This window comes from Onychostoma macrolepis, chromosome 19, assembly GCF_012432095.1.
Source record: "Onychostoma macrolepis isolate SWU-2019 chromosome 19, ASM1243209v1, whole genome shotgun sequence".
Taxonomy (NCBI): Eukaryota; Metazoa; Chordata; class Actinopteri; order Cypriniformes; family Cyprinidae; genus Onychostoma; species Onychostoma macrolepis.
This window is the reverse complement of record NC_081173.1, coordinates 23459258-23487023: the sequence shown is the minus strand read 5'-3', so window position 1 is coordinate 23487023 and position 27766 is coordinate 23459258. Positions and strand designations below refer to the sequence as shown.

Genomic DNA, 27766 nt, shown 5'->3' with positions numbered 1-27766 from the left:
ACCGTAATAAAAAATACTCAATGTTTTTGTTATGTGTGGTGCTTTGGTTTAGCATTACTTCATCTTATTTAAACGCAATCATGTTTAAAGCCTGTTATTCTGGATGTTAACTTATTTAATTTGAGTATTTGTGTACATTTTTCACAAGCTCTGAGAGAAAGTCCGTGGGAGCGGACACAAACATTGAGGGCGCGGGCGGGATTGGAACACGCAGGTTGCGGGAGCGGGCGGTCCTGGTCAGAAATTCAGCGGGAGCGGGTGGGTGCGGGTTTGAGAAAACAGGGCTCTAATGTAGGCTACGTTTAGTGTTACAACAGCAGTCTTTAAATTCAGTTAATATGTCATTTGCCATCTTTTGAAATATTGTTTAAATGTAATTTAAAAGACACAACAAACAAATGTTGCACATTTCTACACACATACTGGCTTGTTCGTCTAGGGGTATGATTCTATGATTAGGGTGCGAGAGGTCCTGGGTTCAAATACAGGACGAGTCCGGAGTTTTAGCACTAAAAGCCAAAAATCCTCTGCAACTGTATTTCATTTCGTGCCTAGTCACGTACAGCAGCCCAAGGCGCCTGTCAGACATCGCGAAGTGTGGTATTATTGTGCAAAAACCCACAGACACAATTCTGAAAAACCCCTTGTGCTTAAGCTATTTATACTTCAAAATAGAAGGTGTACCTCAGAGTGTTGTAACAACATGATTTGTTCTCTGTATTTTTAGTCCCTTTGGTAGGAAAATGTCTCCTCTGAATTTAAATGCAATGTAATAAGTGTGCATTTAATACAAAAAGAAGACAGGACACAAAACAATATTAGTGTGCAGTATGCTACAAATGGTGTAGGATTTAATTTATAAAACATTTCACTCAAAAAAATTCTTGTAAAATAATTTCAAAGAAACATCAAGTAACACATTGATTTAAACATGACATTTTTAAAGACTGAATCAGTATATTTTCTTATAAATGTATACCAATAAACTTCAAAAGCCTTTTTCTACTTTCTTGTTCAAACATTTGGCCATAACTGCATAATAACTGTATTTGTATTTTTATTCATTTCTGGCATAACACTGACCTCATTTCATGTTTGAAATGATGCAATGATATCATGTGACAAATAAGGTCATCTGACAATTGTTTATCATTGCATAATGCACCGTCTTCCATTCTCAATACAGACGTTTTCATAAAATCCTTTGTGTTGGATTGGCGAGATCAGATATCAGTTATTTATCTGCTCCTCCTGGTAGGTGGAGGTGGAAATGGCTCCGTATGGATCCACAACAGTTTGAGCGCAACGCACAACGGTAAAAAACAAGAAGAGGCAGAGAACAAAGAGAAAAAAGAGGGCAAAACCCAAATCCACATCGATTTCCAGCCATGATGAGACTGGTGGCGCTGGCTGGTCCATCTGCGTTGCTCCCGAGATTGCTTGTGATGAGAGTCAATTAAAGACCCACCAGACCTTTTAGTTATAGTCTGAGCCAATGTTAAATGGATCGTTCTCCCACAAGGAAATTGAGATGTTATCCACCCTACCCGTGTTATTGTTTCCTTGAAATTGAGTCAAAATCCTTTGGTGGAACTGGGACAGAGTACAATGGCAATCCCTCTGGCAAACGCACAGTTTCAGTGTTCGTTTTTTTGACAGGAGAGCTTCAGTGTGGCCTTGCGAACTGGATCCCGTATGAGAATGGTTGCTTACGGTGTATGAAGTCACATCACCCTGATTAAAAAGAAACAACATTATCAAATTGAAACAGTAACATCATACAGGCTTTGTAACTAAATATTTGCCGCCCACATTTGATGTCAAATTAATTAAGGCAAGATTTAAGGCATGATGAATTATGAATCAACTGAAATATAAATAAACTTGACTGGCTCTGTTCCTATTACTTCATCAAGACACAAAAGACATAAAAGAGGAATATTCATGCTAAAGGGTAAGATACTGCCACCCATCATAGTCCTCTAAAGGTGCAGTTACATTACATACATTGTCTATTTTTAATAGTGCAGCGTTGTATAAAGAACTTCTCATGGGAAATCTTTTACACTTAAGAATTTCCTGATCCTGTGGATTCCTATGACTGGGTTTCACCAGCAAAATTTGAACAACGGTTATGTGAACTCAATTAAAAGTTAAAGTAAATTTTTTGAAATTGAGATTTATACACTGAAAGCTGAACAAATAAGTTTTCCATTAGTGTATGGTTTGATAGGATTGGACAATATTTGGTCGAGATACAACTTATTTGAAAATCTGGAATCTGAGGGTGCGAAAAAAATAATAATATTGAGAAAATTGCCTTTAAAGTTGTCCAAATGAAGTCCTTAGCAATGCAGATTACTAATCAAAAATCAAGTTTTAATATATTCACGGTATAGGAAATTTACAAAATATCTTCATGGAACATGATCTTTACTTACTGTCCTAATGATTTTTGGCATAAAAGAAAAATCTATCATTTTGACCAATACAATGTATTGTTGACTATCGCTACAAATATACCTGTGCTACTTAAAACTGTTTTTGTGGTCCAGGGTCACAATTGTTCAGTAATTTCAATAGGAATGAATAAAATTAGGAATTTTGAAAGATATCCCCAAGAAGATTTTGTGAGTGAGTATAGCAGATTCGCTGCGCTGACCAACAGAAAACTGCTTGGTTTGAAAGTGACTTGCTTCATACATCGCTACACTATTGACAATAGCAAATTTACCTTTTCAGCCAGCAAAAGTTTGCTTATGTAATAAGGTGACATAACTGATATGGAACCTCAAAAGTGACAATTGTGAAATCTCCTCACACACTGTAAAAAGTAATAAGTTAACTTAACTTAAAAAAATTGAGGAAACCTGTTGCCTTAAAATTTTTAAGTAAATGATAATTAAAAAAATAAGTTAAGTGAATTGTCAAGTTCACTTAACTTTTTTTTTTTAAATGATTATTTACTTAATAATATTAAGGCAACAGGTTTCCTTAATTTTTTCAAGTTAAGTAAACTTATCACTTTTTACAGTGCATGAAGTACATAGGAAACCCAATGGATGAGGTAGCTTGAAGTGGCTAAAATGATCACTTTTATTTTATTTTGGGGTACACTCTCAGAAATAAAGGTACAAAAGCTGTCACTGGGGCGGTACCTTTTCAAAAGGTACATGCTTGTACCTAAAGGGTCCATTTTGGTATCTTAAAGGTAATTATTATTACATAAAATGTACATATTTGAACCTAATAGGTACAAAAGTGTACCTTTTATAAAGGCTTCCTGAAGCAAATCGATGCATTTCTGTAAGAAAAATATCCATAATTTATAACTTTATAAACCGTAATCTCTAGCTTCCGCTAACTGTTGTATGCACGTTCATGAGTTGTGTATATGCTAGTCTTGCGAGAACCAAGTTTTGTTTACAGCAAAGGAAAACCAGTCTCCTCTTGGTTTATATCGAAATCCTCGTACATTTTTCTTTACAAATCCTCGTTTTGTACTTATAATTTGTGACCGGTGTTTTGTTTTGCTCTCTCCTCCATGCTTCCGCTTTTGTCTCTTCTCACCAGAGCTAACGCTACGCCGACGTCCTTCATCACCGCTGGAACGCCACTCTCTCGCGAACATGATTACGACAGTAATTGGAAGCCAGAGATTATGGTTTATAAAGTTTTAAATATGGATATTTTTCTTACAAAAACACATTGATTCACTTCAGGAGCTTTTATTAACCCCCCGGTGCTGTGTGGCCTACTATTTTTTTTATTTTTTTTTTGATGGATGGATGCACTTTTTTGGACTTTTGAATAACTCATTCACTGCCGTTGTAAGGCTAGGAACAGCGAGGACATTTTGAATATAACTCTGATTGTATTCGTCTGAAAGAAGAGAGTCATATACACCTAGGATGGCTTTAGAGTGAGTAAATCATGGGGCATTTTTCATTTTTGGGTGCAAAAATCTCATTAACAAGGCGAGATAACTGAAATGGTACCTCAAAAGTGACAAATTTGGCAAAATTTTAGCAACTCATACAAATAGCACTCCTTACATGAATGACGTAGGAAAGTAAATGGAATTAGGCTGCTAAACTAAGAATCTGGAATGTGGATGAGACTGATCAAGTATTTAATATTTATATACATTATGGACTATAATGCTTAACTTTTAAAGTGAAATTAAATGTAAATGTTTCCTGAGTAGGCAGCTCAATAGGTTTTGGAGCAACCATTGTTTCATATATAGGCTAAACATCTTTCATTTCCATCCTTCGTAAACTTCTTCACCTCCGCACATGCATTGCTTTCTCTTTTACCTCTCATAGACCTCTGGCTACATTCTCGTTACCCATGCTAACCTCTACGTGATACACCATCTCTGCTCTCCCTCTGACAATCTTTCAGTCAAACATCTCCGTTATTCAAGTTCACCTTTTCCACCTCCATCAAACAGAGAGTTTGCATATTTGTGGCCTCCTCCTGGCACCCAAGCCGTTATGAATAGTTTAACAGGAGTTGAATGACATTGTGTTGAGCCTGGCTGTGCCCTTTACCAAGGCTGTGGTCCAGTCACCCACCCGGTTCAAATCCGTCCGTAACTCAAGCACACCTCACACCAAAAAGGTAAAGACTCCCACACGTCACACCAAGAGAAAGGAGAAGGAAGGACAAAGAGGAACGTGACGGAGGACAGGAAGGAGAGAGGACGAGAGCAGAAAGATAATACACAACTGCAATTAAATTCGCCACGAGGGGCAGCGTGAGGGGAAATTGAGTCAATGCAGGGAGGCGATAGCTTTAATTTGATTGGCCAGACAAGGGATAGAACAATGATGTAGTAAAGACATCCTCTCCAGTTAGCGGTTTGCTGACGGCTTCTACACTAGTGGTCAGGAGAATGAAGGGGACAGCAGGAAGCAATAGTTGAGTAAAGTAGAGAGATGGGTGATTTCCAAAACCTCTTATAAATAATGAACAATCCTGAAGAAATTTCATTAGGGTAACAGAATAAAGCTTAGCCAATGCTCAACTATTCTGGTGCCACATGGAGGTAGATCTCATTTCAGGGACACTTGTTTAAACAAAAATTCATTGTTACTGTTCAGGAAAGAGATATTAAGTAACATACTAAAACATGTAATTATTTAATATTAATTGTTAATGGATATATATATATATATATATATATATATAATTTTATTTTAATTGAAATACTGTCCATTGCTTGTGGTTTTCCAGTAAAAATACACTAATAAAATCAATGCATTAGTTCACTCAGTTTAGTTTGGACACATTATTACTAAGATTTGGACACATTATTACTAAAAATATGACTGAAAATGATTGTATAGTGTCTTATGCTCACTGCGTTTATTTGATGTAAAAAACTGTAATATTGTGAAACATTACTGCAATTTAAAAATTGAATTTTCTATTTGTTTCTTCTATTTTGTTATATTTTATATTGTAATTTATTCCTGTGATACAAAGCTGAATTTTCAGCATCATTACTCCAGTCTTCAGTGTCACATGATCCTTCAGAAATCATTTTTTAATCAGCTGATTTGCTGCTCAAGAAACACTTATCAATGTTGAAAACAGTTTTTGCTGCTTAATAGTTTTATATATAGTCAAAACAGATTTTTCTAATATAGAAAATATATCTTAAGATATATAGACCACTTTTATGGAGGGTTTATCACAAATATAATGCATGTTATATAACATTTTATCGGTTTTGAATTAATTTGGCATCATGCACTCACCTGCTTCCCATGTCCCATCCCATTCTGTGAGCCGTACAGACCTTATCTGGATAGATTACGAACTAGCACATGATTAAAATGACCCATAGGCCAGGGTATCATTGAGATATGGAGAGAGAGAGAGAGAGAGAGAGAGAGAGAGAGAGAGAGAGCTGGATCACTGCTGCCAGCCATGGACATCTGAACTCCAAGCGTACGACTGCTGTGACCTTTATGTGTGCAGGTAGAAAAGTGACACGGCCACATTACCATAGAGGACTAATTACAGTCAGTGTGTGATCACGCTAATTGCTGATCTGAGATCAGATTTCAACCCATAACCCTACATCTTGGCTAAGAGTCATAGCGTGGTCGGTCACTGATCTCAGATATTAAAGTGGCAGTTAACTGTAATGTGGTCCAAAGTTCATTACACAGGGGAGAGTCAGGTAGCCACAACAGTGGAGAGTTTCAGCGGAGGTATAACACACACATGTGGTACAAACATTTTAAGGATGTGACAAATCCAAAAACTAATTTCTAGCATGTTTACATTTTACATTTCTTTGATTGGCAGATTCTCTTATTAAAAGCAGAAAAATGGTGGCATTTATGTATCTACTACTTTTACAGGCATCAAATAAAATGTAAACACTCAGGTCACAAGGTCAAATTAGAACATAGCGCTTAATTGTAAATAATATGAACAATTGTAAGTATATGGATGCACTATGTAACTACACTTTTGATTTCTAAATGTATTTAACAACATAATTGAATGTAAAATCTCTAAATACACTTAAAGCAAAGATTCTAAACACAGACAGACACACGTAGCCAATATATAAAACATCCAATTCTCTTAACTTTTTTTTTTTTTTTTTTTGGTAATAATATTTTTGGCATTTGTGTCCAATTACAAGAACTAAATGTTTAATATTAACTACAGTTTTGGGGTCAGATTTTGTTTTTTTTTATAAAAGAAACTAATATTTCTATTCAGCAAAGACACTTTAAATCGATCAAAAGTGACATTAAATACATTTACATAGTTACAAAATAAATCCTATACGGTTTTGAAATTTCTAATCAAAGAATCCTGAAAAAAACTCCCACTCTTCCCACAAAAATATTAAGCAGCACAATGGTTTTAAAATGATTTCTGAAGAATCATATGACACTGAAGACTGAAGTAATTGCTAAAAATTCAGCTGTCATCACAGGAATAAATTACATTTTAAAATATAATAAAATAGAAAACGGTTATTTGAAATTGTAATAATATATCAGAATTTTACTGGATTTTAAATGCAGCTTTGAGCACAACTATAAACTATTAAAAACAACAAGCAGACAAAGAACTGTCATCCACAAGAATCTTTATCTTTCATCATTGAATAATGATGATACAAAATACAACATAAAACACTGGCAGTTGGGACACTGATCAAATTGTTTAATGTTTGTGCAGTGGACCCACAGTCAACAGGACGCGGTGAAGGGGAAGGATTGGTCCTGGCACCGGGCCGCGAGGATGAAGTTGAATGGATGTAAACAGAGAAGGAGTGAGAGAGAGGAGGATGGTTCAGCTTAAAATCTAAAGGCGATGAGGTCAGGAACACAAGGACAACAAGCACACATGGAAATGACACAGATATACGTTTACAAATAAGGCACTTGTGACAACATTTGGAAACTTAAAACAACTTTGTAAAGCCAATCTGCACTCTCAGAAATAAAGGTACAAAAACTGTCACCTTTACTAAAGGTACATGTTTGTACCTAAAGGGTCCATTTTGGTACCTTAAAAGGTACATATTACTACTTAAAGTGTACATATTTGAACCTAATAGGTACAAAAGTGTCCCTTTTGAAAAGGTACCGCCCCAGTGACAGCTTTTGTACCTTTACTTCTGAGAGTGTAGATGTCCCCTTTCCACCTGCAAAAACGCATTACACGCTGAGCACCTGTATTGACACGGACTTTCATATATTAACAAAAGAAATACTGGACCACAATTTGTAAACCTGCTGCTTAAATTATAACAAGAGATCATGTGGAATTGAATGAGACACTTAAAAGGATAGTTCAACCCAAAAATGAACATGCGGTCATCATTTATTCATCCTCAAAAAAAAAAAAAAAAACTATTTTATCCATACAATTAAAGTCAATGGCGTCCAGTGTTGTCCACAGAAAAAAAGTCAGGTTTTAGAGCAAAATGAGGGTGAGGGTTATTTTAGGGTGAACTGTGTCTTTAAGGTTTAACGCGATCTCATGTAAAGCTGCAGACACTGGGTGAACAGTACATACTGGAGGACATATTGGATCATTTCCATAACTTTTTTTTTTTTTTTTGAAAACTATGGAATCCATTTCCCATAAATACCACAAATGCAAGCCAGAGTTTCAATTATGTCAAACAGTTTGCTAACAACACAATCATTATAATGCATTTTACATTAGAAGGAGAGTTACAAAGTGCATCCAGCACTCAATACTGATTGTTACTGTAATTTTTCATCATATAAATGGGAGAGAAAAACACTAACTACAGGTTCTCCTGCCAAGTACTTTGTTTTTGCTTTTTACAAAGTCATTTTCTACATACTGCATAAATTATTCAGCTTATCAGGTCTGCTGAAAATACCTGGACCTTAAATAAAAATAATCTTAAATGAAAAACCAGAACTAAAACAAAAACAGTAAAATAACTGTAACTTAATATATTTAAGAATGCATTTTTAACAGAAGTGTGTTACAAGACACACACCGACCAACACAAATATTAGATATGAGATTTTCACACACACATTTGTTGCTTCGTTACAAACTCAACAGACAAATGTTAAATGCAAAAAGCAGCACACTGATTCAGCGCCTTTGGGACGGGATATCACGGCGATATAAATCTTTAGAGTCTTTGCGTCTCTGTAAGGTGGTAGTGTTGCAAAATTGGGTCGGTAACATTTATTAGTGCAACTGGATTGGGGCAAGATCAAGTTTTCTAAGTAAAGCAGGTGTGTGAAGGTCACTTGGTGAGACTGTTTTTATATAGTGAACAAATGGGTGACACAAAATGAAAAATTCCAGTCAGTTACTGGCAACTTCAGAACTCAAATGCTGAGGGATTCTTGGAAATCTGACAGCTGACCAGACAAAACATGCCACAACGTATTACTGACAAGTAAAGAGAGGATAATCGTGTGTGTGTGATGCCCAAAAGACAAAAAGGAAATGAAACATATGAACAGCAGTACAACTTTGTACTAATAAGGCACTAAACACGTAATAAACTGGAGGGCATATTTCCAGTAAAGTAAGTGAATGTTGGATTCACTGACATTAGACAAGACCCTGAACAAACAAAAGGGTTATTTAATTATACGATGCCTATTAATAGTGTTTTAAATAGTTTGCAAGGGGATAGAAGTTGTATCGTTCCTCCTTTTCAAAGTATGTTCGTTTCCAAAAATTAGTATCATATCTACATGTATTGAGTGCGTGTTTGCTCTGGGCCTTTTCAATCCATCAAACACCCCTGGCATTAGTTTGTTGGTCTGGTCCGTGTGTACAGGAAGGGGAGTGTTGTACCTCCTCTCTCGTCTCTGCTAGCATCACTCAGTCTTGCGGTGATGGTTGTTGTTTAGAGGAGAGTGGCCGTTCTGCACTGGTCCATTTTTCATTGGTGCTTTCCTGTCTTCCTGTTCTTCCTCATCGTCCTCAGAGTCTGTTTCTTCTCGGTCACTCCTCTCGTCCTCCACAATATTCTGTGGCATGACAAATGAACTGTGATGAAGCTTTAAAATCCTTGCAATTCATACTTCTTACAATTTTATGCAATTATTTCTGCCTGAATCACTTCAAAGGGTAGTTCATACAAAAATGAAGGTCGTGACATCATTTATTTTCACTACACTTATGTAGTTTCAAACTAATGGAACACAAAAGGAGAAATTTTGAAGAATGACCAAACTGCAGAAACAGCGATTGTACGGAGAACAGCAGCTTGGACAATCTGCTAAATATCTTCTTTTGTTTTTGTGTGAAAAACAAACAAACACGCATTTGAAATTTTGAGAGTGAGCCAACCATTTAAAGTGAAATACTAAAACATTTACATGATAGATAATGTTAGAATTTATATATATATATATATATATATATATATATATATATATATATATATATATATATATATATATAACCCTGGACCACAAAACCAGTCTTAATGTCAAATTTTTCCTAATTGAGATTTATACATCATCTGAAATCTGAATAAATAAGCTTTCCATTGATGTAGTTTGTTAGGATTGGACAATATTTGGCTGAGATACAACTATTTGAAAATCTGGAATCTGAGGGTGCAAAAAAATCTAAATATTGAGAAAATCGCCTTTAAAGTTGTCCAAATGAAGTTCTTAGCAATGCATATTACTAATCAAAAATTAAGCTTTTATATATTTACGGTAAGAAATTTACAAAATATCTTAATGGAACATGATCTTTACTTAATACCCTAATGATTTTTTGCAAAAAATAAAAATGTATAATTTTGACCCATACAATATGTTTTTGGCTATTGCTACAAATATACCCCAGCGACTTAAGACTGGTTTTGTGGTCCAGGGTCACATATACATATACATATATATATATATATATATATATAAAATTTTAAGAGGAAAATGTAAATTTATGGGATTTTTGGGAGGCTATTTTTATCTTCTCGATTTGAAACCGGCTGTCACTGATACAGAACAACAGTGCATAAAATGCCAAAATATAATATCCAAAGTAGCCCAGTCTGTGCTGGATAACTTACATTGCCGGGCAAGAATTTGATGGCCATACGCAGAATGAGTACGGCCCAGAAGATGTGCAGACACTGCAGCACAAACAGCAGTCCATTAAAGAAGTAATATCCAAAGAACGGACGATAAACAGTCACCGGATATACCCAAGTACAATGCAAAATCCTGAGACAGACAGAAAAGAGAGAAAGTGAGAGTTTAACATCTGACATTTACCTAGCAATGAAGAAAAAAAGGCATCTGGCGTTCGTTTTATATAATAATTAAAAAGTGTGACATTTCAACCAAACTTTGAGTCAGGCACAAATTCCTATTTATAGAGATTTCATTTGATATTACAGAAGCAAATCATTTGATATCTCTGGACAAATACAGAAAGTGGGTCAAGAGAAACGCATGATTTATACCTTGGGATCAAAATAGAAAATAACCAACTCACCAAAATGGGAAGATGACGAGTCTGGTGATGATGAAACTGACAGCAAATACGATGAATATGTAATTGCATGCTTTTCTCCAGCCGGCGTAGTTAAACATTTTGGCAGACTGTTGGGACAGACAGAGATGGGACATATGTCTGTGACTCTTGCACAAAAGCACCACTAGGAGGCAGTGCTTCACACCTGCATTAATAACCCTGACTAGTACATACTGAAGAAGATTTAAGAATAATATTTGCCATTTACAAGAGCGACATGAAGCTCAGTAACAGCAACACAAAATATTTTTATAACAAACAACATTTCTTACAATTGTTAATATCACGTCATGGACATGACTTTGAGTGTGTATCATCTGTCGCAAAAGCCAAATATGTAAACAAGACCTACGTGATAAAATTATTTGTTCTCAGAAATCGAGGAAAAACACATTACAATCGTAAAATATGTCTGCGAAACACTCGTTTACTCAATCTCCTCAGAGAAAGCTATTCACTATAGCATTCTATTAAACAATCTGATGTGTGGCTTTCACTTAACATACATTTATGATGATATTGCAAATGTTTGAAAAAATATTTTCTATCGGTGTTGAAGTGTAACGAGGTCAAAGCTCGCGGGACACAGTCTCTATGCTAATGTTCTTCAGGTGTTCCATTACCTCCAGCAGATAGTCGGAGGCGTCGTGCACCAGCATAATGAGAGTTCCTGCTCTGATGTAGTTCACACACCAGGAGAAACTAATCAGCAGGATGGTGGCAACATGGTGCACTATTTGTTCTTTAAAGTCCTGAAGGAAAGAGAACAAGAGAAAATATGATCTTACCTACAAAATAACGCAATGGACTTATGCTATAGTACTGCCACTAGCACTTACTTTATTAGAAGTACCATGTTAATAACATAAATATGGTAATTCATCAGTAATATGGTTCACTGTCGAGTTTTTTGGACTTCTGTTTAGGAGAGAAGTCTCTTGTGCTCACCAAAGCTGCATTTGCATTATTTGATCAGAAATACATAGAAATTTAAGGGACTGAATTTGGATTTCACATGCTCTGTTGGAGAATATTAGCATGATATTGCCAAAGTTTTAGACTCAAAGTTCAGGATGAGCAGAATAGACTGGGTGACTGATTAATCGAACCATCACTTAAAATAGGTGACCTATTAAAATTCAGTTTGTGAAAATACCACCAGGTGACATTCGATCTGTTGGATTTTATTATCTCAGGCAGGTGACTTTTTTCATGTTGGATAAAGCTTGATTTGATGCACAACCCAACTGTAAATTGGTTTTGTGTGGCTATATCATCTTATTGGGCTCTAAGATGTTCCCTCAAACTTTAGACAGAATGAACATTGATGCATCATCTTCATTCAGCTCAGTTATGAAGCTTTATTTGCCCGGTTGGCTAGAAGTTCAATGAATAGCACTAAACATGAGATACACTCCATGAACAGATTTGAAAGATAAGATTGAAAGATTTGAAGATTTAAACTAGCCCAAGTTGGTTTTAGGCTGGTTTAAAATGGTTTTGCCAAGCCGGTCTGAAAAGTGTCTAAAATCTGCCAACAGAGCAGCAAAGACCAGCAAACCAGCTTAGGCATTTATTTTATAATAAACCATTGGGCAAGTAATGTAAAACTGCTGATAAACCTAATCCTGCTGTACTTTTACTGTTCACTAATGCTTTGTGGAATGGCTAGTGTTCTCTCTGTGCTGGAAACAGACTATACAAAAATCCAAATGAATGTTATTAACAAAGGGCTCTGTGAGATAACAGATTTTCCACAGATGCGCAAGTAAAATATTAACTATCCTCAAATGCGCGCACACGCACACACACACACACACACACACACACACACACACACACACACACACACACACACACACACAAACACACACACACACAAACACACACACACACACACACACACACACACAAACACACACACACACACAAACACACACACACAAACACAAACACAGCAGGTAACACTCAACATCCAAGCTGGACATCTTGGAAGTCCTTTTGATACCAATATTAAAAATGAATGAATAGTGGGTATTTCTATGAAAAGGATTGATTTTTTTTAAGTTTAATGTGTTTGGCTCACTTTTCGCTTGATGTCTGATGCGACGCTGAAGAGGAGGGACATGTAAAAGCCTAGTTCAATCATGTAGTACCAGTACTGAGAAGGCAGCAGCGTCTAGAAGGAGAAACCGAAACATTTAGCAAGATGACATTTCAGTATCACTAACAACAGAACAGCGATGTGGTTAAAAGACAGTGGGTTTTACAAACGACAAATTATTTTACAGATGATTTATTCTGCTGTACATGACCTGAAGCTTTAAGGTAAGGTACTGTGGCATCAGTTTGCATATTTCTCATCTTAAATTCAAATTTCTACGATCCTCCTTGTTAAAACATATTTGCATAAGCTTAGCGATACCAAAGTACACTGAAAGATCATTTGAGATTTAGACATGATTGTGCAGACACATTTTACACCCACTTTCAAAATGAAAATGAAAGTAGTGAACGTACCAGCATTGGAAACCCTGTCCACATCTCCTTCATTTCGTAGAGCCAAGGTTTCTGCACAACACAAACAATATGAAGACAAAAGTGCTCTCATATTTCATCTCAACAAAAGCGCTGCAGGTCACAAGTATGACATTACGCGAGTTATAAAGAGGAGGGGTTGTGGTCCACCAGTATGGGTATTTGAACAGCCGATGCCAGAATTTAGAGAGCAGGTTGGCTGACAGATGATATAATGGTAGATATAAAGCACAAGTCAAACGTTTGCTTGGTGTTTTAACGCCATGTCAGCTGTTGGCTATCATTGTGAATAACAAATGGAAATTTGCTTTGGAATAAAACTCTAAAATGGATTTAGAGACACTAGATTTAATATTTTTGGTTCTCATGATCTTAACATTTTGATCGAAGGCTTTTCCTTAAATTCTTGCAATTAGTTTTGTAGACAAAGATAATTTCTCCCTATGCATGGTTTCGGAATTTCTCTTTGAAATTTTCTTGATTTTTGTTTGCACATAAGTCCCACATGTTATTTTGATGACTTTAATATTATTCTAAAAATGTAGAAAATACTAATAAAACAATAAGTAGGTTTGTCAAATTTTGTATCTATAGTGAATGTACATAATTATGAAATAGATATAAATTTGATCTTAGAAAGTAAGGTATTCATATAATATTGTTGAAAAAAAATTTAGGGAAACAAATGGGAAGTCTTCACATATCTGAGTGAATTCTGAGTATTTGCCACAAATAGCAAACAAATATTTGAAAACAAAAATGTGCATTATCCCTGGACAAAGATAACAACCATTTTTGGAAAAGAAACTTGGGTCAACCAGCTAAGAGAAAAATGTTTCATAATACCCACACATCAGCTGATTAATGAATTAATATATATTATAAAACAAAGCAGGTTTTGGTTCATGTCACTTATTTATATACCAGTATATGCTACTGAAGAGGAAAAGGGAAGCATTTTTAATACTCACATCAATAAGTGCAGCAAGGCCAGCAATGAAAGCAAGAAGGTAAAAGGTAAATCTCCAACTGTAAGAAAATGCATATTCATTTCAGCAAATAATATCCAGAAGCAAACACATTATAAGCAACATAATATGCAAAGCCAAGCATCTCTCATATGAACAAATGACATTATTTTTGGGATTAATAGTTCAAAAACATTACTTGATCACCAGCCATTCAATTTAAGGGTCTAAACTTATTTTTACATTATGGAGTTACTACATACAGTGACAATGTACAAATAGAAGGAAAAAAAAAAACATATACAGTCCACTCACAATACAAACACTACTATTACAAGCCCACATCACAACCAACAGCCCCTACAACTGTATTTAAAGCATCTACGGGCCTACTGTTGTGACTGACAGCTGGAGACGGCATGATAACAAACTAATTTAAAGGGTGTTCCAGGCTCAATACAAGTTAAGCACTATCGACAAGCATTTGTGGCATAATGTACATTACCACAGATAATAAAAGATGCAGTTAAGTTGTGCACTTACAAGTAATGCAATTTTGAGATATGAAGCTTTTATTTATGTTAAAGGGGTCATCAGATGCCCATTTTACACAAGTTGATATGATTCTTTAGAGTCTTAATGAAAAGTCTATAACATACCTAAAATTTCTCAATGGTAGTGTAAAAAACACCTTTACCCTGTCAAAATCAGCTCCGTTTTCAGCACGCTGATCTAGTTCATGTTGCTTTAAATCCTAGTGAGCTTTTCCGCCCATAGATACGTGTAGATTCCCTATTCGACCGCTCCAGATACGTTGACGCGTCAGCCATCTCGCATTCACCATAATAATCAATGAATATTCAAAGATATACAAGCGTATAACTTGCCATTGTAGACGTTTGCTGCGTCCCAATTCGCCTACTTGTACTATGCCCTAAAAGTATGTACTCTTTTTGTGAAGAAAATGTACATACTTTTGAGTATGTAACAATAGTAGGCAAGCTTTGGGACATACTACTCCGTCATAGCTGCGTCTTTAATGGACGCTCTGTTGCTTAGTTACGTGCATCCTGTAACTGTTTAAACTGCCCTGTCAATCATCTTGTCACAGTTAACATCATCCACATTTAGTTTAATTTAATTTCCTACCGTATTGGAGAGAAATGAAGAGGTACATCGTGGGTCCTTCATGCCGAGAACTCTGCTCATGTGTTTGCATAATGATGCATTTAAATGTTAATGACCAAACGTATCATTATAAAAGTTCACAGTGTTGCTGCAGATTAAATATAACGTGGATAACATTAAATTAATTTTTTTTAATCAGGTTAGACGTTGATTATTTATCACTCAAATCCCTTTCTCTACCTGTTCTTTGGTCTCGCATATCCGCCATATTTGTAGTTTTTTAACACTTTTTATGCGTGTTTGTAGTTCTGATCGAACCCTCGTCCACAGTGCAATGTGTTGTGGGCAATATTAGCCGTTAGAGTGTGCATCGATCTGCACTTCGAATTCTAACCGGAAGTAGTAGACCATCCGGGAAACTGGCATACATTTTAAACATACTATGATTTGGGACATACTAATTCTATTTTCGAATACTATTTAGGACGGATAGTAAGTGAATTGGGACACAGCAGCACACAGTCAATGCGCTCAAAGATTCGCAGACCGTTCCAAATGGCTTACGTATCGCGGCCCATAGAAACGGTCCATAATGAGGCATCTAGGTATATATATATATCTATGGAGCATACTAAACTTAAGCCGCGAAGCTGGCTAACTAGCACATTTTTAGGAAAGGCGATTTGCAAAGATTCATAAAAACCCTTATACTCACTTCCTCTGATTGAATGATTTGGGTGAACATAGACGCATTTAGGTAGATTAGGGATCGGTGCATTCCCTTCAAAGCGAAAGTAGCATTAATCCTCTGCGTCTTCAGCGGCTCAGATGTCGGGAGTAAATGACTACTGCTATATTCATCATTACATCCAACAACAAAACGCCTCAATCGCTTAATCAGAGACATTCCCCTGCACCGAAGTCGACACAGTGGCGGACAGCTCTCAGCTCACTCAGGGCGGGTCTAAGGTAAGACGGCCTTGTCAATCAACTATCGTGGGAGCGGCCTGCGCAGAACTACGTCATTCTGACAGGAATCTCAGAACAGCCTGATTTGAGAAAGGGGATTTTTTTTTAAAACCACTGGGTGGATTTTTATTATTATAGGATGGATGTGTACACACACTTCCAACACACATCTATGTTCAAACAACTTGTAAAGTGAATTTTGCATCCGATGACCCCTTTAAAGTGCCTACATGAATTATATTTGAACTTTAAATTAATCTAAATTGTCATTTGTGTTGTAGGTGCATGGATCTCTAACTACTCAGTAGTATGAATGTAAAAAGCTTTACATGGTCATGAAAGGATAAAGATATGCACACAATTAAACAATTGCACAGACAAGGTTAATAATCAATATCACTTTAGTCTTAGGTTGACAAGTATATTATCAAGAACTATTCTCTAAAAACTGATTGTAACGTTCGCTGCTTGAGTAATTTTATCAGCAATTTTTTTCAAAATTAAATGAATAATTATGTACTCGCCCTCAAGCCATCAAAGATGTAGATGAGTATATTTCTTTGTCAGAACAGATTTGAAGAAATTTAGCATCACAGTTTGGACTTTCATTCTGACGGCACCCATTCACCGCAAATGATCCATTGGTGAGTAAGTGAAGTAATGCTAAATTTCTCAAATCTTCTCATGAAGAAACAAACTCCTCTACATCTTGGATGGCCTGATTTTCATTTTTGGGTGAACTATTTTAAGGTAATCAGCATTACCCCAAATACTTTGGATTTGTCTTAACTTTGTATTGAACCCTGTGCATTCCTTTAATTACATGTGTTGGATGTGGTTCTGAAGCACAAGACAAATAAATGTTGAAATGTCAATGACAAGATATTAAAGGACCAACCCACAGTTAGTAAAATACATGGGTACATTAGCCAAATTTTGTTTTTTAGTACCACATACCGTTTCTCCTGTGTGCAATAGCCTTCCTACCACCTAATGAAAAATTGATGTGTTTTTTCTGTTTTACAGTGAATTTCTTGTATAATAATTCCATGTTGTACCACTCAATACTCAGATTATCAGTGAGCATTGTTACTTATCATTTTATAATGTTCATAACATTAAGCAAGCTAATAAAATACACAGCATGGTGGAATTTATGGCCATTTATAAAAGGATGGAAATGGTGTTCAAATAGCCTGTGTGTATTGTTCTGTACCTGGCCTCTCTGAATTTCTTCAGCTTGTTTGGTCGCTCTTCGTTCCTTCGTCGCCTGAACCATCTGTGGATCTGTCTCTCTGAGTACCCGGTCTTTTTACCTAAACTCTCGACTTCACTCTGTAGAGTAACAGAGAACATGAAGGATCACTTAATGGTGAGATATGATTTTAAGGGAATGAGATGTTGCTCAAGAGTGGACTGAAAAAATTCAGAGTTGAAAATATGTATACACAGGGCAGTTTCTAGACATTAGGAGGCCCTAGGCAAAATTGATGTTGGAGGCCCCCCCACCCCCAATAAAAAGGACTTGAAACAAATATGATTCCTAGCCTTTTTATTTATACAACATTTAACTTTAAGTTAAAAAAAAAATTGGAAACATTACTATTTTAAATGTTTTTGAAAGAAGTCTCGTATGGTCATCAAGCCTGGATTTAGAATATTTGATCAAAAATACAGGGAAAAAAACAACAATAATATTGTGAAATATTATTACAATTTAAAATAATGGTTTTCTATTTTTACTATACTTTAAAATACATTTCTGTGATGCAAAACTGAATTTTCATCAGCCATTACTCCAGTCTTCAGTGTCACATGATTACATAAATCATTCTAATATGCTGATTTATTATGTTAGAAACAGTGCTTAATGTTTCTTTTAGAACCTGTGATACTTTTTCAGAATTTTTTTATTAAAAAAATCTATTTAACACATCCTTGCTGAATATTACTGTTTGTTTGTTTGTTTGTTTTTTCAGGAATTTTTGATCAAATAAATGCAGGCTTGATGAGCATAAGAAATTTCTTTCAAAAACATTAAAAACAGTAATGGGTACTGTATGTACATATTAATCAAACTTTATCCAAGGTAATCTCATTTTTGTTTGAAAAAGATATTATTGTTGTTATTATTATTTTGCTGTTTTATTTAATTTAAATCACAGTTCCAGAATACCACTTCAGTAAGTGCTTATCATTTTTTTTTAGCTGGGTATGGGCAGGATTTCCCCTCCCTCCCATTTAATCAATATCCACTACAGATATTGTCATATTTTTAATAACAATAATAATAATAATAATATGATATTATGAATTGCATCGTTACCCTGAATATGACACACACACAAATCAAGTGGAACAGAAAGTTAAGATTGCTACTAAGCAGAAGAGGGTGTTTAAAAAAAAAAAAAAAAAAAAAACTGAAATTATAAGTGTTATGTTAGAGCAGTAATCCTAATCATCAGCCGAATTTAGGAGATACACCTGAGATCCTTTATTTGAACCATTAAAAAAAAATATGTTCTGGTGTGTTTGCTTTTTAACTTTGAATACAAACTTATCTGCTTTTACTTTTGTAGCTATTTTGCTAGTCACCTCCCGACGCCATGTCATTCACTGAACGCGCAAATTCAAAGCGTCGAGTCTGAGCGCGTCAACGGCGCTCGCGCTCTTTTAAACTTGTAATAAAGCGGTGATCGATCTTTCCAGAAATGATGCTGATCGACAGAACAAGTTTATATTTATAATACATTGCAATCACTCCAAAATAGATGACGAGAATTCACACACCTGCATTAGGAGCTATACTTCTTAGCGCGCTTATTAAGCCGTTTGCATCGCATATAGCAGCACCTGAAGGATGCATTCGTTACGCAAACATTTAGAAGGCGGGACCCGCATTGAAACTGCAACATTAATTGGTTTAATTGCAGATGAGTGACAATTCAACAATATCCAATGAACAGGCTAGTATTTCTGCCCGTCATGACTGGTGGACTGGCCTATAGAGGATGTTATGGTTATGGAGGCCCCTCCTCAAAGCCCGAGGCCCGAGGCAATTGCCTGCTCTGCCTGTGTGTCTGTGTGTACATATATACAAGATAGCAAAAACTGACTTGCTGCATACATTGAAAGCAGCTTGTAAATGAGGAGACAAAGTAAAGGGTGTTACTGTACTGGTGAATTTGGCTGTGTAGTACCTGTTTGGGATTTTTATTTGTGATACTGAAGTATGATTCCAGCGTGGGGTTGTGCGTCGCTCGCATTCTGACTTCCTCCTTTATACCCAAAGCTGCGGCCATTTGAATGGCCACTGTCCTAAATTTGAAAAACAGTATTAAACTTTCAACACTTGAGTTGGAAAAACTGAAAACACTGCATCAATGTTAACCATATTTAAAACATTGATCATTCAAAGCTTATGCTTCTAAGTTTTTGAAATTCTAGAACACTTACAAATATAAAATGTAATTCAGATTGATTACTGGATAGTTCCAAACAGATGAAATTATATCAAATATCCTCCTTCTGAGCTCACGTATACAACACATGTATGTTTTATTCACTCCATATTACACTACTGTGCTTTCTCTGTTTTTAACAAACTCAAATAAAAACATGACACTTACACGTTTTAAACAGCTCTCTCACTAGATGAACAGCACGTGTTAATATGTACACTTCTGATAAAAAGTCTATTACATAAACAATATGATACAATATTGACATTGGTGATAACCACATAAAACATTAGTGAACTAATATGCTCAGTAGGTTTAATGCTGACCTCTCAAAAATCTGTCGTATAATGAGGAATGCGAGGGCGATGGGCAGGGTCACCCAGAGGTCAGATGCCTTGGCGTAGTTGAGACCATCGCGGCCCTCCAGGTCAGCCCAACCCAGGCCTTCTGGAAACCACAGCCTCTCGTTCCAGAACCACTCGCTCAGCCTGGACAACATCCTGATGCAGAGGAGAAAACAAATGTGACATATTCAGATATTTTGAAGACTACTAAAGAAGACCTCATGGGGCTTTTGCAAGTGTGAGCTGCTTAACTTGTCTTCTTAGACTTTTAATGATAACTTAAAAGTGCTTTTTTTAATGATAAAAATATCTTAAAAAAAAAAAAAAAAAAAAATCTAAAAGGATTATAGGAAATCATATATATATATATATATATATATATATATATATATATATATATATATATATATATATATATATATATATATATATATATATATATATATATATATATATATATATATATATGTGTGTGTGTGTGTGTGTGTGTATGTATATGTGTGTACACACGCACGCTTGTTTTTGTGAAAAGTGGGGACATCCCATAGGCGTAATGGTTTTTATACTGTACAAACTGTATGTGCTATTGCCCTACACCAACCCTACAGGAAACTTTTTTACTTTCTCAAAAAAACTCACTCTGTATGATTTATAAGCGTTTTGAAAAATGGGGACATGGGGCAGTGTCCTCATAAGTCACCTTCTCCTTGTAATACCCATGTCACACCCATATACATTTATGTCCTCATTTGTCACAAAAATGTGTGCACACACATCATTCTGATCCCAAATTTTTGAATGGTAGTGTACATGAAATCGGGCAGTGGTGTTTTGAGAAAAAAACAAATATAATACGCTAATAATGTATTATATATGTCCATTTATTAAATGAAAATGATAGATGCTAAATACCATATTTTTTTAGCTACTGCTGGACAGATACGCTTCTTTATAATGTGCTTTCTATGTTTTCAACAAATTCAAAATGTAAATTACGGCTTGTAACTCTTTAACCAATACTTTTTAAAATGCTATAGGAAAAATGAATGGGAATGAATGAGAAATTAATTATTTTTACATCAATACTTCAAAACTACATATCGGGATTGCTTAGAGAGCGGAATAATTAAGTTTGAAACACACCCAATGATGGTTTAAAATGCTATCTATATATGCAGCTTACTAGTTTAAATACAATATTTACAATACACTGTCAATAAACTAATCGAGCAACACATTAAGAGATTCAAAGCTGCCATTCCTTTAGTAAACACTCATGTCGTCCTCCCTCAATATTGATAGTCCACATTACTCAGAAACTAAATATGAGCTCAAAAGCACTTGTCAGAGCAAACTCTCTTTAAAAGATGAGCTCTCCTGAGAGGTATATACACACATCCCTGGTACAGATCGGTGAACCATTCACATAAGTCCAAGAAAACACACAGAGGACTTTTCAATGAAAGCCCCTCCTTATCGCCATGCTGTCAGTGACACGGTTTGAGCGGATGGGCCACCAGCCGTACTAAAGCCTGCTCCGTCTCAATGGAGTCATTCTGAGAGGTCAGCATGACATCATGGCCGTTGTCATTGGCTGGCAGCGGCTGAAAGGCTGTACTGTCACCTGTGGTAATGAACACTGCTTGGAGCCGGCCAGGCCAGAGAATGAGACAGATTCTCTTCCTTTCCGTGCCATTCTGTGTGAATGAAGAGCTAAAAGCACTCTGAGAAAACCAACTGTCAGAATGTTATCCAAGCAAGGCCTGAATATATCAGCAATGTCAAAGAGCGAATAAAGTTTGATAAAAGGACTGACACAGATGATGATAGAAAGTGGTGTAAGCTAAGTAATGTAGGAAGTTGACTAAGTAATGAATCATAGATGACTAAATAAAGGTAAACGTACCTTTTGAATCATTAATATTCTTTGAAACAACTGGTCAAGTGGCGATCCAAGACATTGTTTTTTTTCCATCTCCACAACTACTAACAAACAATTTCACAGACTTTGGCGAGTTCGAAATAGCAGAATGTCTCTCAAAGGACTTAATCAGTTGCCAAGCATTAAATAAGACAAATGGACTTTGAACCCTGAGACTAAAGACTGTCTGGCAACGTCAGCTTTTGTTTGCAGTCACACTCAGCTTTGAAGAATTGTTTGGTTAGCAAATACACAAACTATAAAAAGCAGCTGGAATGCTCTGGTTGTGTATTTGTTTGTGAATGAATCAGTGACTCATATCTGGGACAAATTGGAGGAAAAATTATAAATCAGCTTTGTTGTCATTTTGGGAAAAATGCAACGTGATGCTTAGTCACAATGAAATGGAAGTAGCGATATATTTTCTTCCATATTCCAAGTGTAATGGACTATCAGGAAAAAAAAAAAAAAAAAAGTAGGACAGGCGTTGATTGGCTGTTCAGAAGTGGGCATTGCAGTCAAAAGAATGGGGGATTTAAGCGGACTGAATGATTGGAGAAGACCTGCATACATCAACATAGAGAAGTCTGTCGTTTTCACCGGAATATCGGAATGACATTTTGATTTAAATTTCCATACTATATGGTACACGAAAAGCAGTACATCAAATAAGCATTATGTCCATTTATCCAGTATAGTCGAGATGAAACTGAAGTAGCAACAGATGTTTTCCTCCATACTGTGATGTACATCCAGGTGTAACAAAATACCAAAACAGAAAAACGTAGGGTTACTTCAGTTGTTCATTAGATTTTGTGATGAGGCACATAAATGAGAGCTTAAAGGGCCAGAATTTAAAATGGACTAAATGAATTGTTCCCAATAACCTTCCTAACATGCATTTATCAAACAGATAGGGTGAATTTTCTTTTCATGTCAACAGTGTGCGTCAATTAATCATTTCAGTGAAAGATTCAATGATTCACTCATAGAAAGTATGCATATCTGAATACAAATAGACATGTTTAAGTATGCAAATATGCACAGTACTTCCATATTTTACAGTATACAAAAAGTAGTATGTCAAATGAGTATTATGTCCATTTACGCAGTATTCATAAAACAATAAGTGTAAAATATACAGATGACCTAAACGCATTCATGAATGAATCTTTTAGTGAACACAACCAAAGATTTTATTTAAAGTTCACACAACATTTTTAATTCTGTCATTTACTCACTCTCATGTCATATGAGTTTCTTTATGTTGAAGTTAACTAGTGCTGTCAAACGATTAATCGCATCCAAAATAAAAGTTTTTGTTTGCATAATGTGTGTGTTCTGTGTATATTTATTATATATAAACATAAAATTTTTCTGAAATATATACATGCACATATGTGTATTTATATATACATAATAAATATAAACAGCATACATACATATATTATGTAAACAAAAACTTTTATTTGATGTGATTAATCACAATTTGTGAGTTTGATTGGCTTGAGAAAAAAGTTTGACAGCACTAAAGATAACATCTATCTTGTTTTTGTACTTCAAAATTTCTCGTTTAATTCCATGTGTTACTTGCCGTTTCATTGTATTTTTTTTTATGAAACTTACTAGCAAGGTCTCAGTGAGAATGCTTCTACATCATTTTTGAGTGTGAGTGAGTGAAGTGACGTGTGGCCAAGTATTGTGACCCGTACTCGGAATTTGTGCTCTGCATTTAACCCATTCAAGTGCACATTAGTGTGAACACAACCGGAGCAGAGGGCACTGGGCAGCCATATTGTTGTGGCGCTGCCGCCCAGGGAGCAGTTGGGGGTTTGTTGTCTTGCTCAAGGGTCCCACCTAATTTTTTTTTAGTGTGCAGTGTAGGGCTGCAACGATTAGTCGACATTGTCGACAAATATTTTTGTTGTCGAGTAGTCGTTTGATCTCATATGACCTAATGCAAGAGCCTGCAATACTGAGGTTTGACCAGTGTGGCGCTGTAGTGCAAGACTGTAATTCAGCTCTCCTGGATGCAATTCAAGAGAAGAGGACACACACAGCGCTTCAGAGCAAATGCATCCAAACCTGAGCGGCGTTTGAATGAATATGTAAATATACATTGCGCGCTTTCCTCTCCGAAACGAAATAAGGCTTTCCTGTAGCTCAAATAGTAGAGCATGGCGCTAGCAACGTCAAGATCATGGGTTCGATTCCCAGGGAAAGCAAGAGCTGACAAAATGTAGAAACTGTAACTTGAATGCAATGTAAGTCGCTTTGGATAAAAGCGTCTGCTAAATGCATAAATGTAAATGTAATAAACACAACAAAAACTGACAGCAGCGTGAAAGCAGCAGTTAAAAATGCATCTGATTACAACGATGTGGATGTTTGCCTGAGCTCTGCAGTTCAGTAAAGTCCAGTCACGTCATGTTTATTTATATAACGTTAGTAGCCTACTTTATGCAATAGATAGCCTTATTTCAAGCAGCTTTACGGTATTAAACATGAAAAACCAGAGTAGGTGTCGCTTTCAGTTAGAATTACAACTTAAAAAAGCAGCTCTCCAATGTGGAGCTAGCCAATGATAAAATATTTTTATTAGTGGGGAAAAAATGATTTAATTAAAGTGATAGTTTGGTTTACAGAGATCAAAGCTTGATCTAGCTCAGGACTGTTTTGGTTATTATAACCCGATAAGGTATTATAACCCTATAAGACATTATGTTGTGAATAAAAAGTTTATCCAAAGTGTCTTATCACTTACCTTTATTTTGTTTCTTATCTATATGACTTACAAAAGGAGATGTTAGGCAGAATGATGTGTTATTCAGTAACTTTATCATGCAGCTAATTAAATGGTGAGAGAGTGTCTCTGTCTGTCATCTCATTTTGTGTGCCAAATACATCTATTTTGTATAATGAATTGGTAACAGTTTACAATAAGGTATCATTTGTTAACATTAGTTAATGCATGAATGAACAATACATTTATTCCATTTATGTATTAATCTTTGTTAATGTCGGTTAATAAAAATACAGATGTTCATTGTTCATGTTAGTTCACAGTGCATTTACCAATGTTAAAAAACACAACATGTAATTTTTATAAATGCATTAGTAAATGCTGAAAGTAACATTAACTAAGATTAATACATGCTGTAGAAGTATTGTTCATTCTTAGTTCATGTTAACTAATGAACCTTATTGTAAAGTGTTACCAATAAATTGTATAATAATTGTAATTATATAATGCTTTTCTAAATCTGAAGTGGCCTTTATTTATGTTAGAATATGTATAACTTAATATTTTAACTAATTGCAAAAACTGAATAATCAAAGTCTACTGATTAATCAGTGAAATAATCGACGATTAATCGTTTATCAAAATAATCGTTTGTTGCAGCCCTAGTGCAGTGTAAGACAATTTACAAATTATTAGAAGATAACAGTAAAATTAAAAAAAAAAAAAAAAAAAAAAAAATCAAAGAAAGAGAAATGCTGCTTATCTATAAAAAGTATAACCAAAGTCTCTTTTAGTAGAACATCTTATACCCTACGTACGTCGTAACGTCATGCCGTCACAGCGTATAATGAGACTCCACTTTAAAGCTCTCGAGTGTGACACGAGACGACAATCACAAGCTAAATCACACACACATCTCTGCTACTTACAAGTATGAACAGTTAGACGTTCACATTAAAACGTGCATGTAAACAGCCGATGCCCAACATCGCAAAATATTCGTGCCTATCAAGATTCGCCACAGACATGGAGTCTGCAAAACAAGATCTACAATGTAGCACTTAAAAACTAATCCTCTAATTTTGCACTGACTCATAAGCTTTATCCGAGCAGCTTTCAAACATGGAACCCGCCCCTAAATACCAGGAAAGTAAAAACCGTTTTCCCCATTGTCGATGCGTTTCAAGCTACACGAACAGCATAGGGTACAAGTCACGACGGATATTTGTTCGTAGGCGTGTTGTAATCACAACTATGCATACTTCACATCACGCGCTACAAAATTGAGTGTGTACTTCCATTTCGCCGTTCCCTAATATAGGCCGTACACAAACAACTGACTTCAAGAGGCTATCGTGCTAAAAAACAAAACAGCAAGTTAGAAATCCGACAAATATGAATAAATGAAAGTACGTTTACGGAAATGGCAGTACAACGACAAAGAGCGACGCAGGAACGAGCGCAGCTGCGTATAACGGTACGTTACTTACTTTCAGCAGTAGTGCGGAACTCAAGGGTGTGAGCAGATGAGATGGATTTAGCAAAGGTACATGAAAGTGGGTGTAATCTCGCAGTTATTCAGGGCAATCCGTACAATTGTGTGCGTTCTTCATAACCCATAATTCAGTCCGTCGGCATAGTTTTCTCAAATCCCCGTAATACGAAAAAAACGCCAAGAGAAGTTTGGCGTTAAACGGACTTTCAAACTCTTCCACTTCTTGGTGTTTTCCTCCGCTTCGTTCACCGTTGGTTTTAATCGTATATTTGTCAGTCCACCGATAAGGAATCCACACAGTTTAAATTGTACACTTTTTTTCCAACCCTCTTCTCTTCACATATCCGTGTTGAAAGTGTCCAGACGTACTTTTGCCGGGTGTTGTTGAGAAGCGAATCGAGGCAGGCGAATGAAAGAGTGAAGAGGAGGGCCAAAAAAAAAAAAAAAACCGAGGAGTGCTACTAAATCTGAAGGGCGGGGCAGATGCTATTTAAGGTGACGTTTAACTGCATGTGAGTTATGACGGGTAAAGTATGACGAAAGGTTTGAGTTAGCTGTGAGTGTAAATGATGTTAAAAGAGAGGAGAACCATCACTGCATAGATTATAGAGCAGCTTAGTCTCATTTAAAACATGATACATTTGTCAGCAACCAAATCAGAACTAACGGTCTGCTATTAATATTAGAGATGATGACTAAAAAAACTGAAAGTGTTTTTCTTTCTAGTTAAGTGTATATATATATATATATATATATATATATATATATATAAAATTTTTTTTCTTATACATTTGTCTGTTGTGAATTTTTAAATCCAGAAGAGCACATCACATTCAAATAATCATCGTCTTCATTATGCATGTCTCTGATTAATCAAACAGAAAATTTAGTTATGTATAACTTTAAATTGTTAAAATTCACTGGATATAATGCAGTGGAAACCAAGAAAGTGTCTATTAAAATCATTTGTGATGAAGTTCATGCAGCAACTATAAAGACGCAGAACTGTTTATACTCGCCTTTGTATGAAGACTTTTAGCACACTTTAAAAATAAGGGGTGAAAATAAGTTCTGCTATAAATTGGTAACTTATATATACACACATTTTAATCATACTTAATCTGAATTTTTATGCATCTGAAAATATCAAAAATACACA

General features: G+C 35.6%; 1 protein-coding gene across 3 annotated transcripts; it reads right to left on the bottom strand.

The window, feature by feature from the left end:
- Window positions 1–1425: 1425 nt before the first annotated feature.
- cers2a (ceramide synthase 2a) lies at window positions 1426–27065 on the bottom strand. Of its 3 annotated transcripts, XM_058753712.1 has the most exons (12): window positions 26603–27065; window positions 20431–20604; window positions 19844–19961; window positions 17860–17978; window positions 14550–14607; window positions 13561–13611; window positions 13127–13219; window positions 11664–11792; window positions 11002–11108; window positions 10574–10727; window positions 9343–9518; window positions 1426–1734 (listed from the first exon to the last, which is right to left on the bottom strand). In XM_058753712.1, exons 2-11 carry the CDS (start codon window positions 20601–20603, stop codon window positions 9366–9368), a joined length of 1155 nt encoding a protein of 384 aa, XP_058609695.1. In that variant the 5' UTR covers window position 20604; window positions 26603–27065; the 3' UTR covers window positions 1426–1734; window positions 9343–9365. The 3 variants fall into 3 exon arrangements, with proteins under 3 accessions (XP_058609695.1, XP_058609694.1, XP_058609696.1); XM_058753711.1 differs by lacking the exon at window positions 1426–1734 and having other exon boundaries at window positions 7110–9518; window positions 26603–27064; XM_058753713.1 differs by lacking the exons at window positions 1426–1734; window positions 26603–27065 and adding an exon at window positions 26042–26316 and having other exon boundaries at window positions 7110–9518.
- Window positions 27066–27766: the final 701 nt, after the last annotated feature.

What these genes read in the sequence shown, in the direction of transcription:
- cers2a (XM_058753712.1), bottom strand. Translation starts at nt 20,603, where the DNA reads ATGTTGTCCAGGCTGAGCGAGTGGTTCTGGAACGAGAGGCTGTGGTTT. An exon ending in AAGAAATTCAGAGAGGCCAG is followed by an intron (nt 14,608 to 17,859) that starts GTACAGAACAAT and finishes ATTTTCTTACAG; the next exon opens with TTGGAGATTTACCTTTTACC. An exon ending in GCCTTGCTGCACTTATTGAT is followed by an intron (nt 13,612 to 14,549) that starts GTGAGTATTAAA and finishes TGTGTTGTGCAG; the next exon opens with AAACCTTGGCTCTACGAAAT.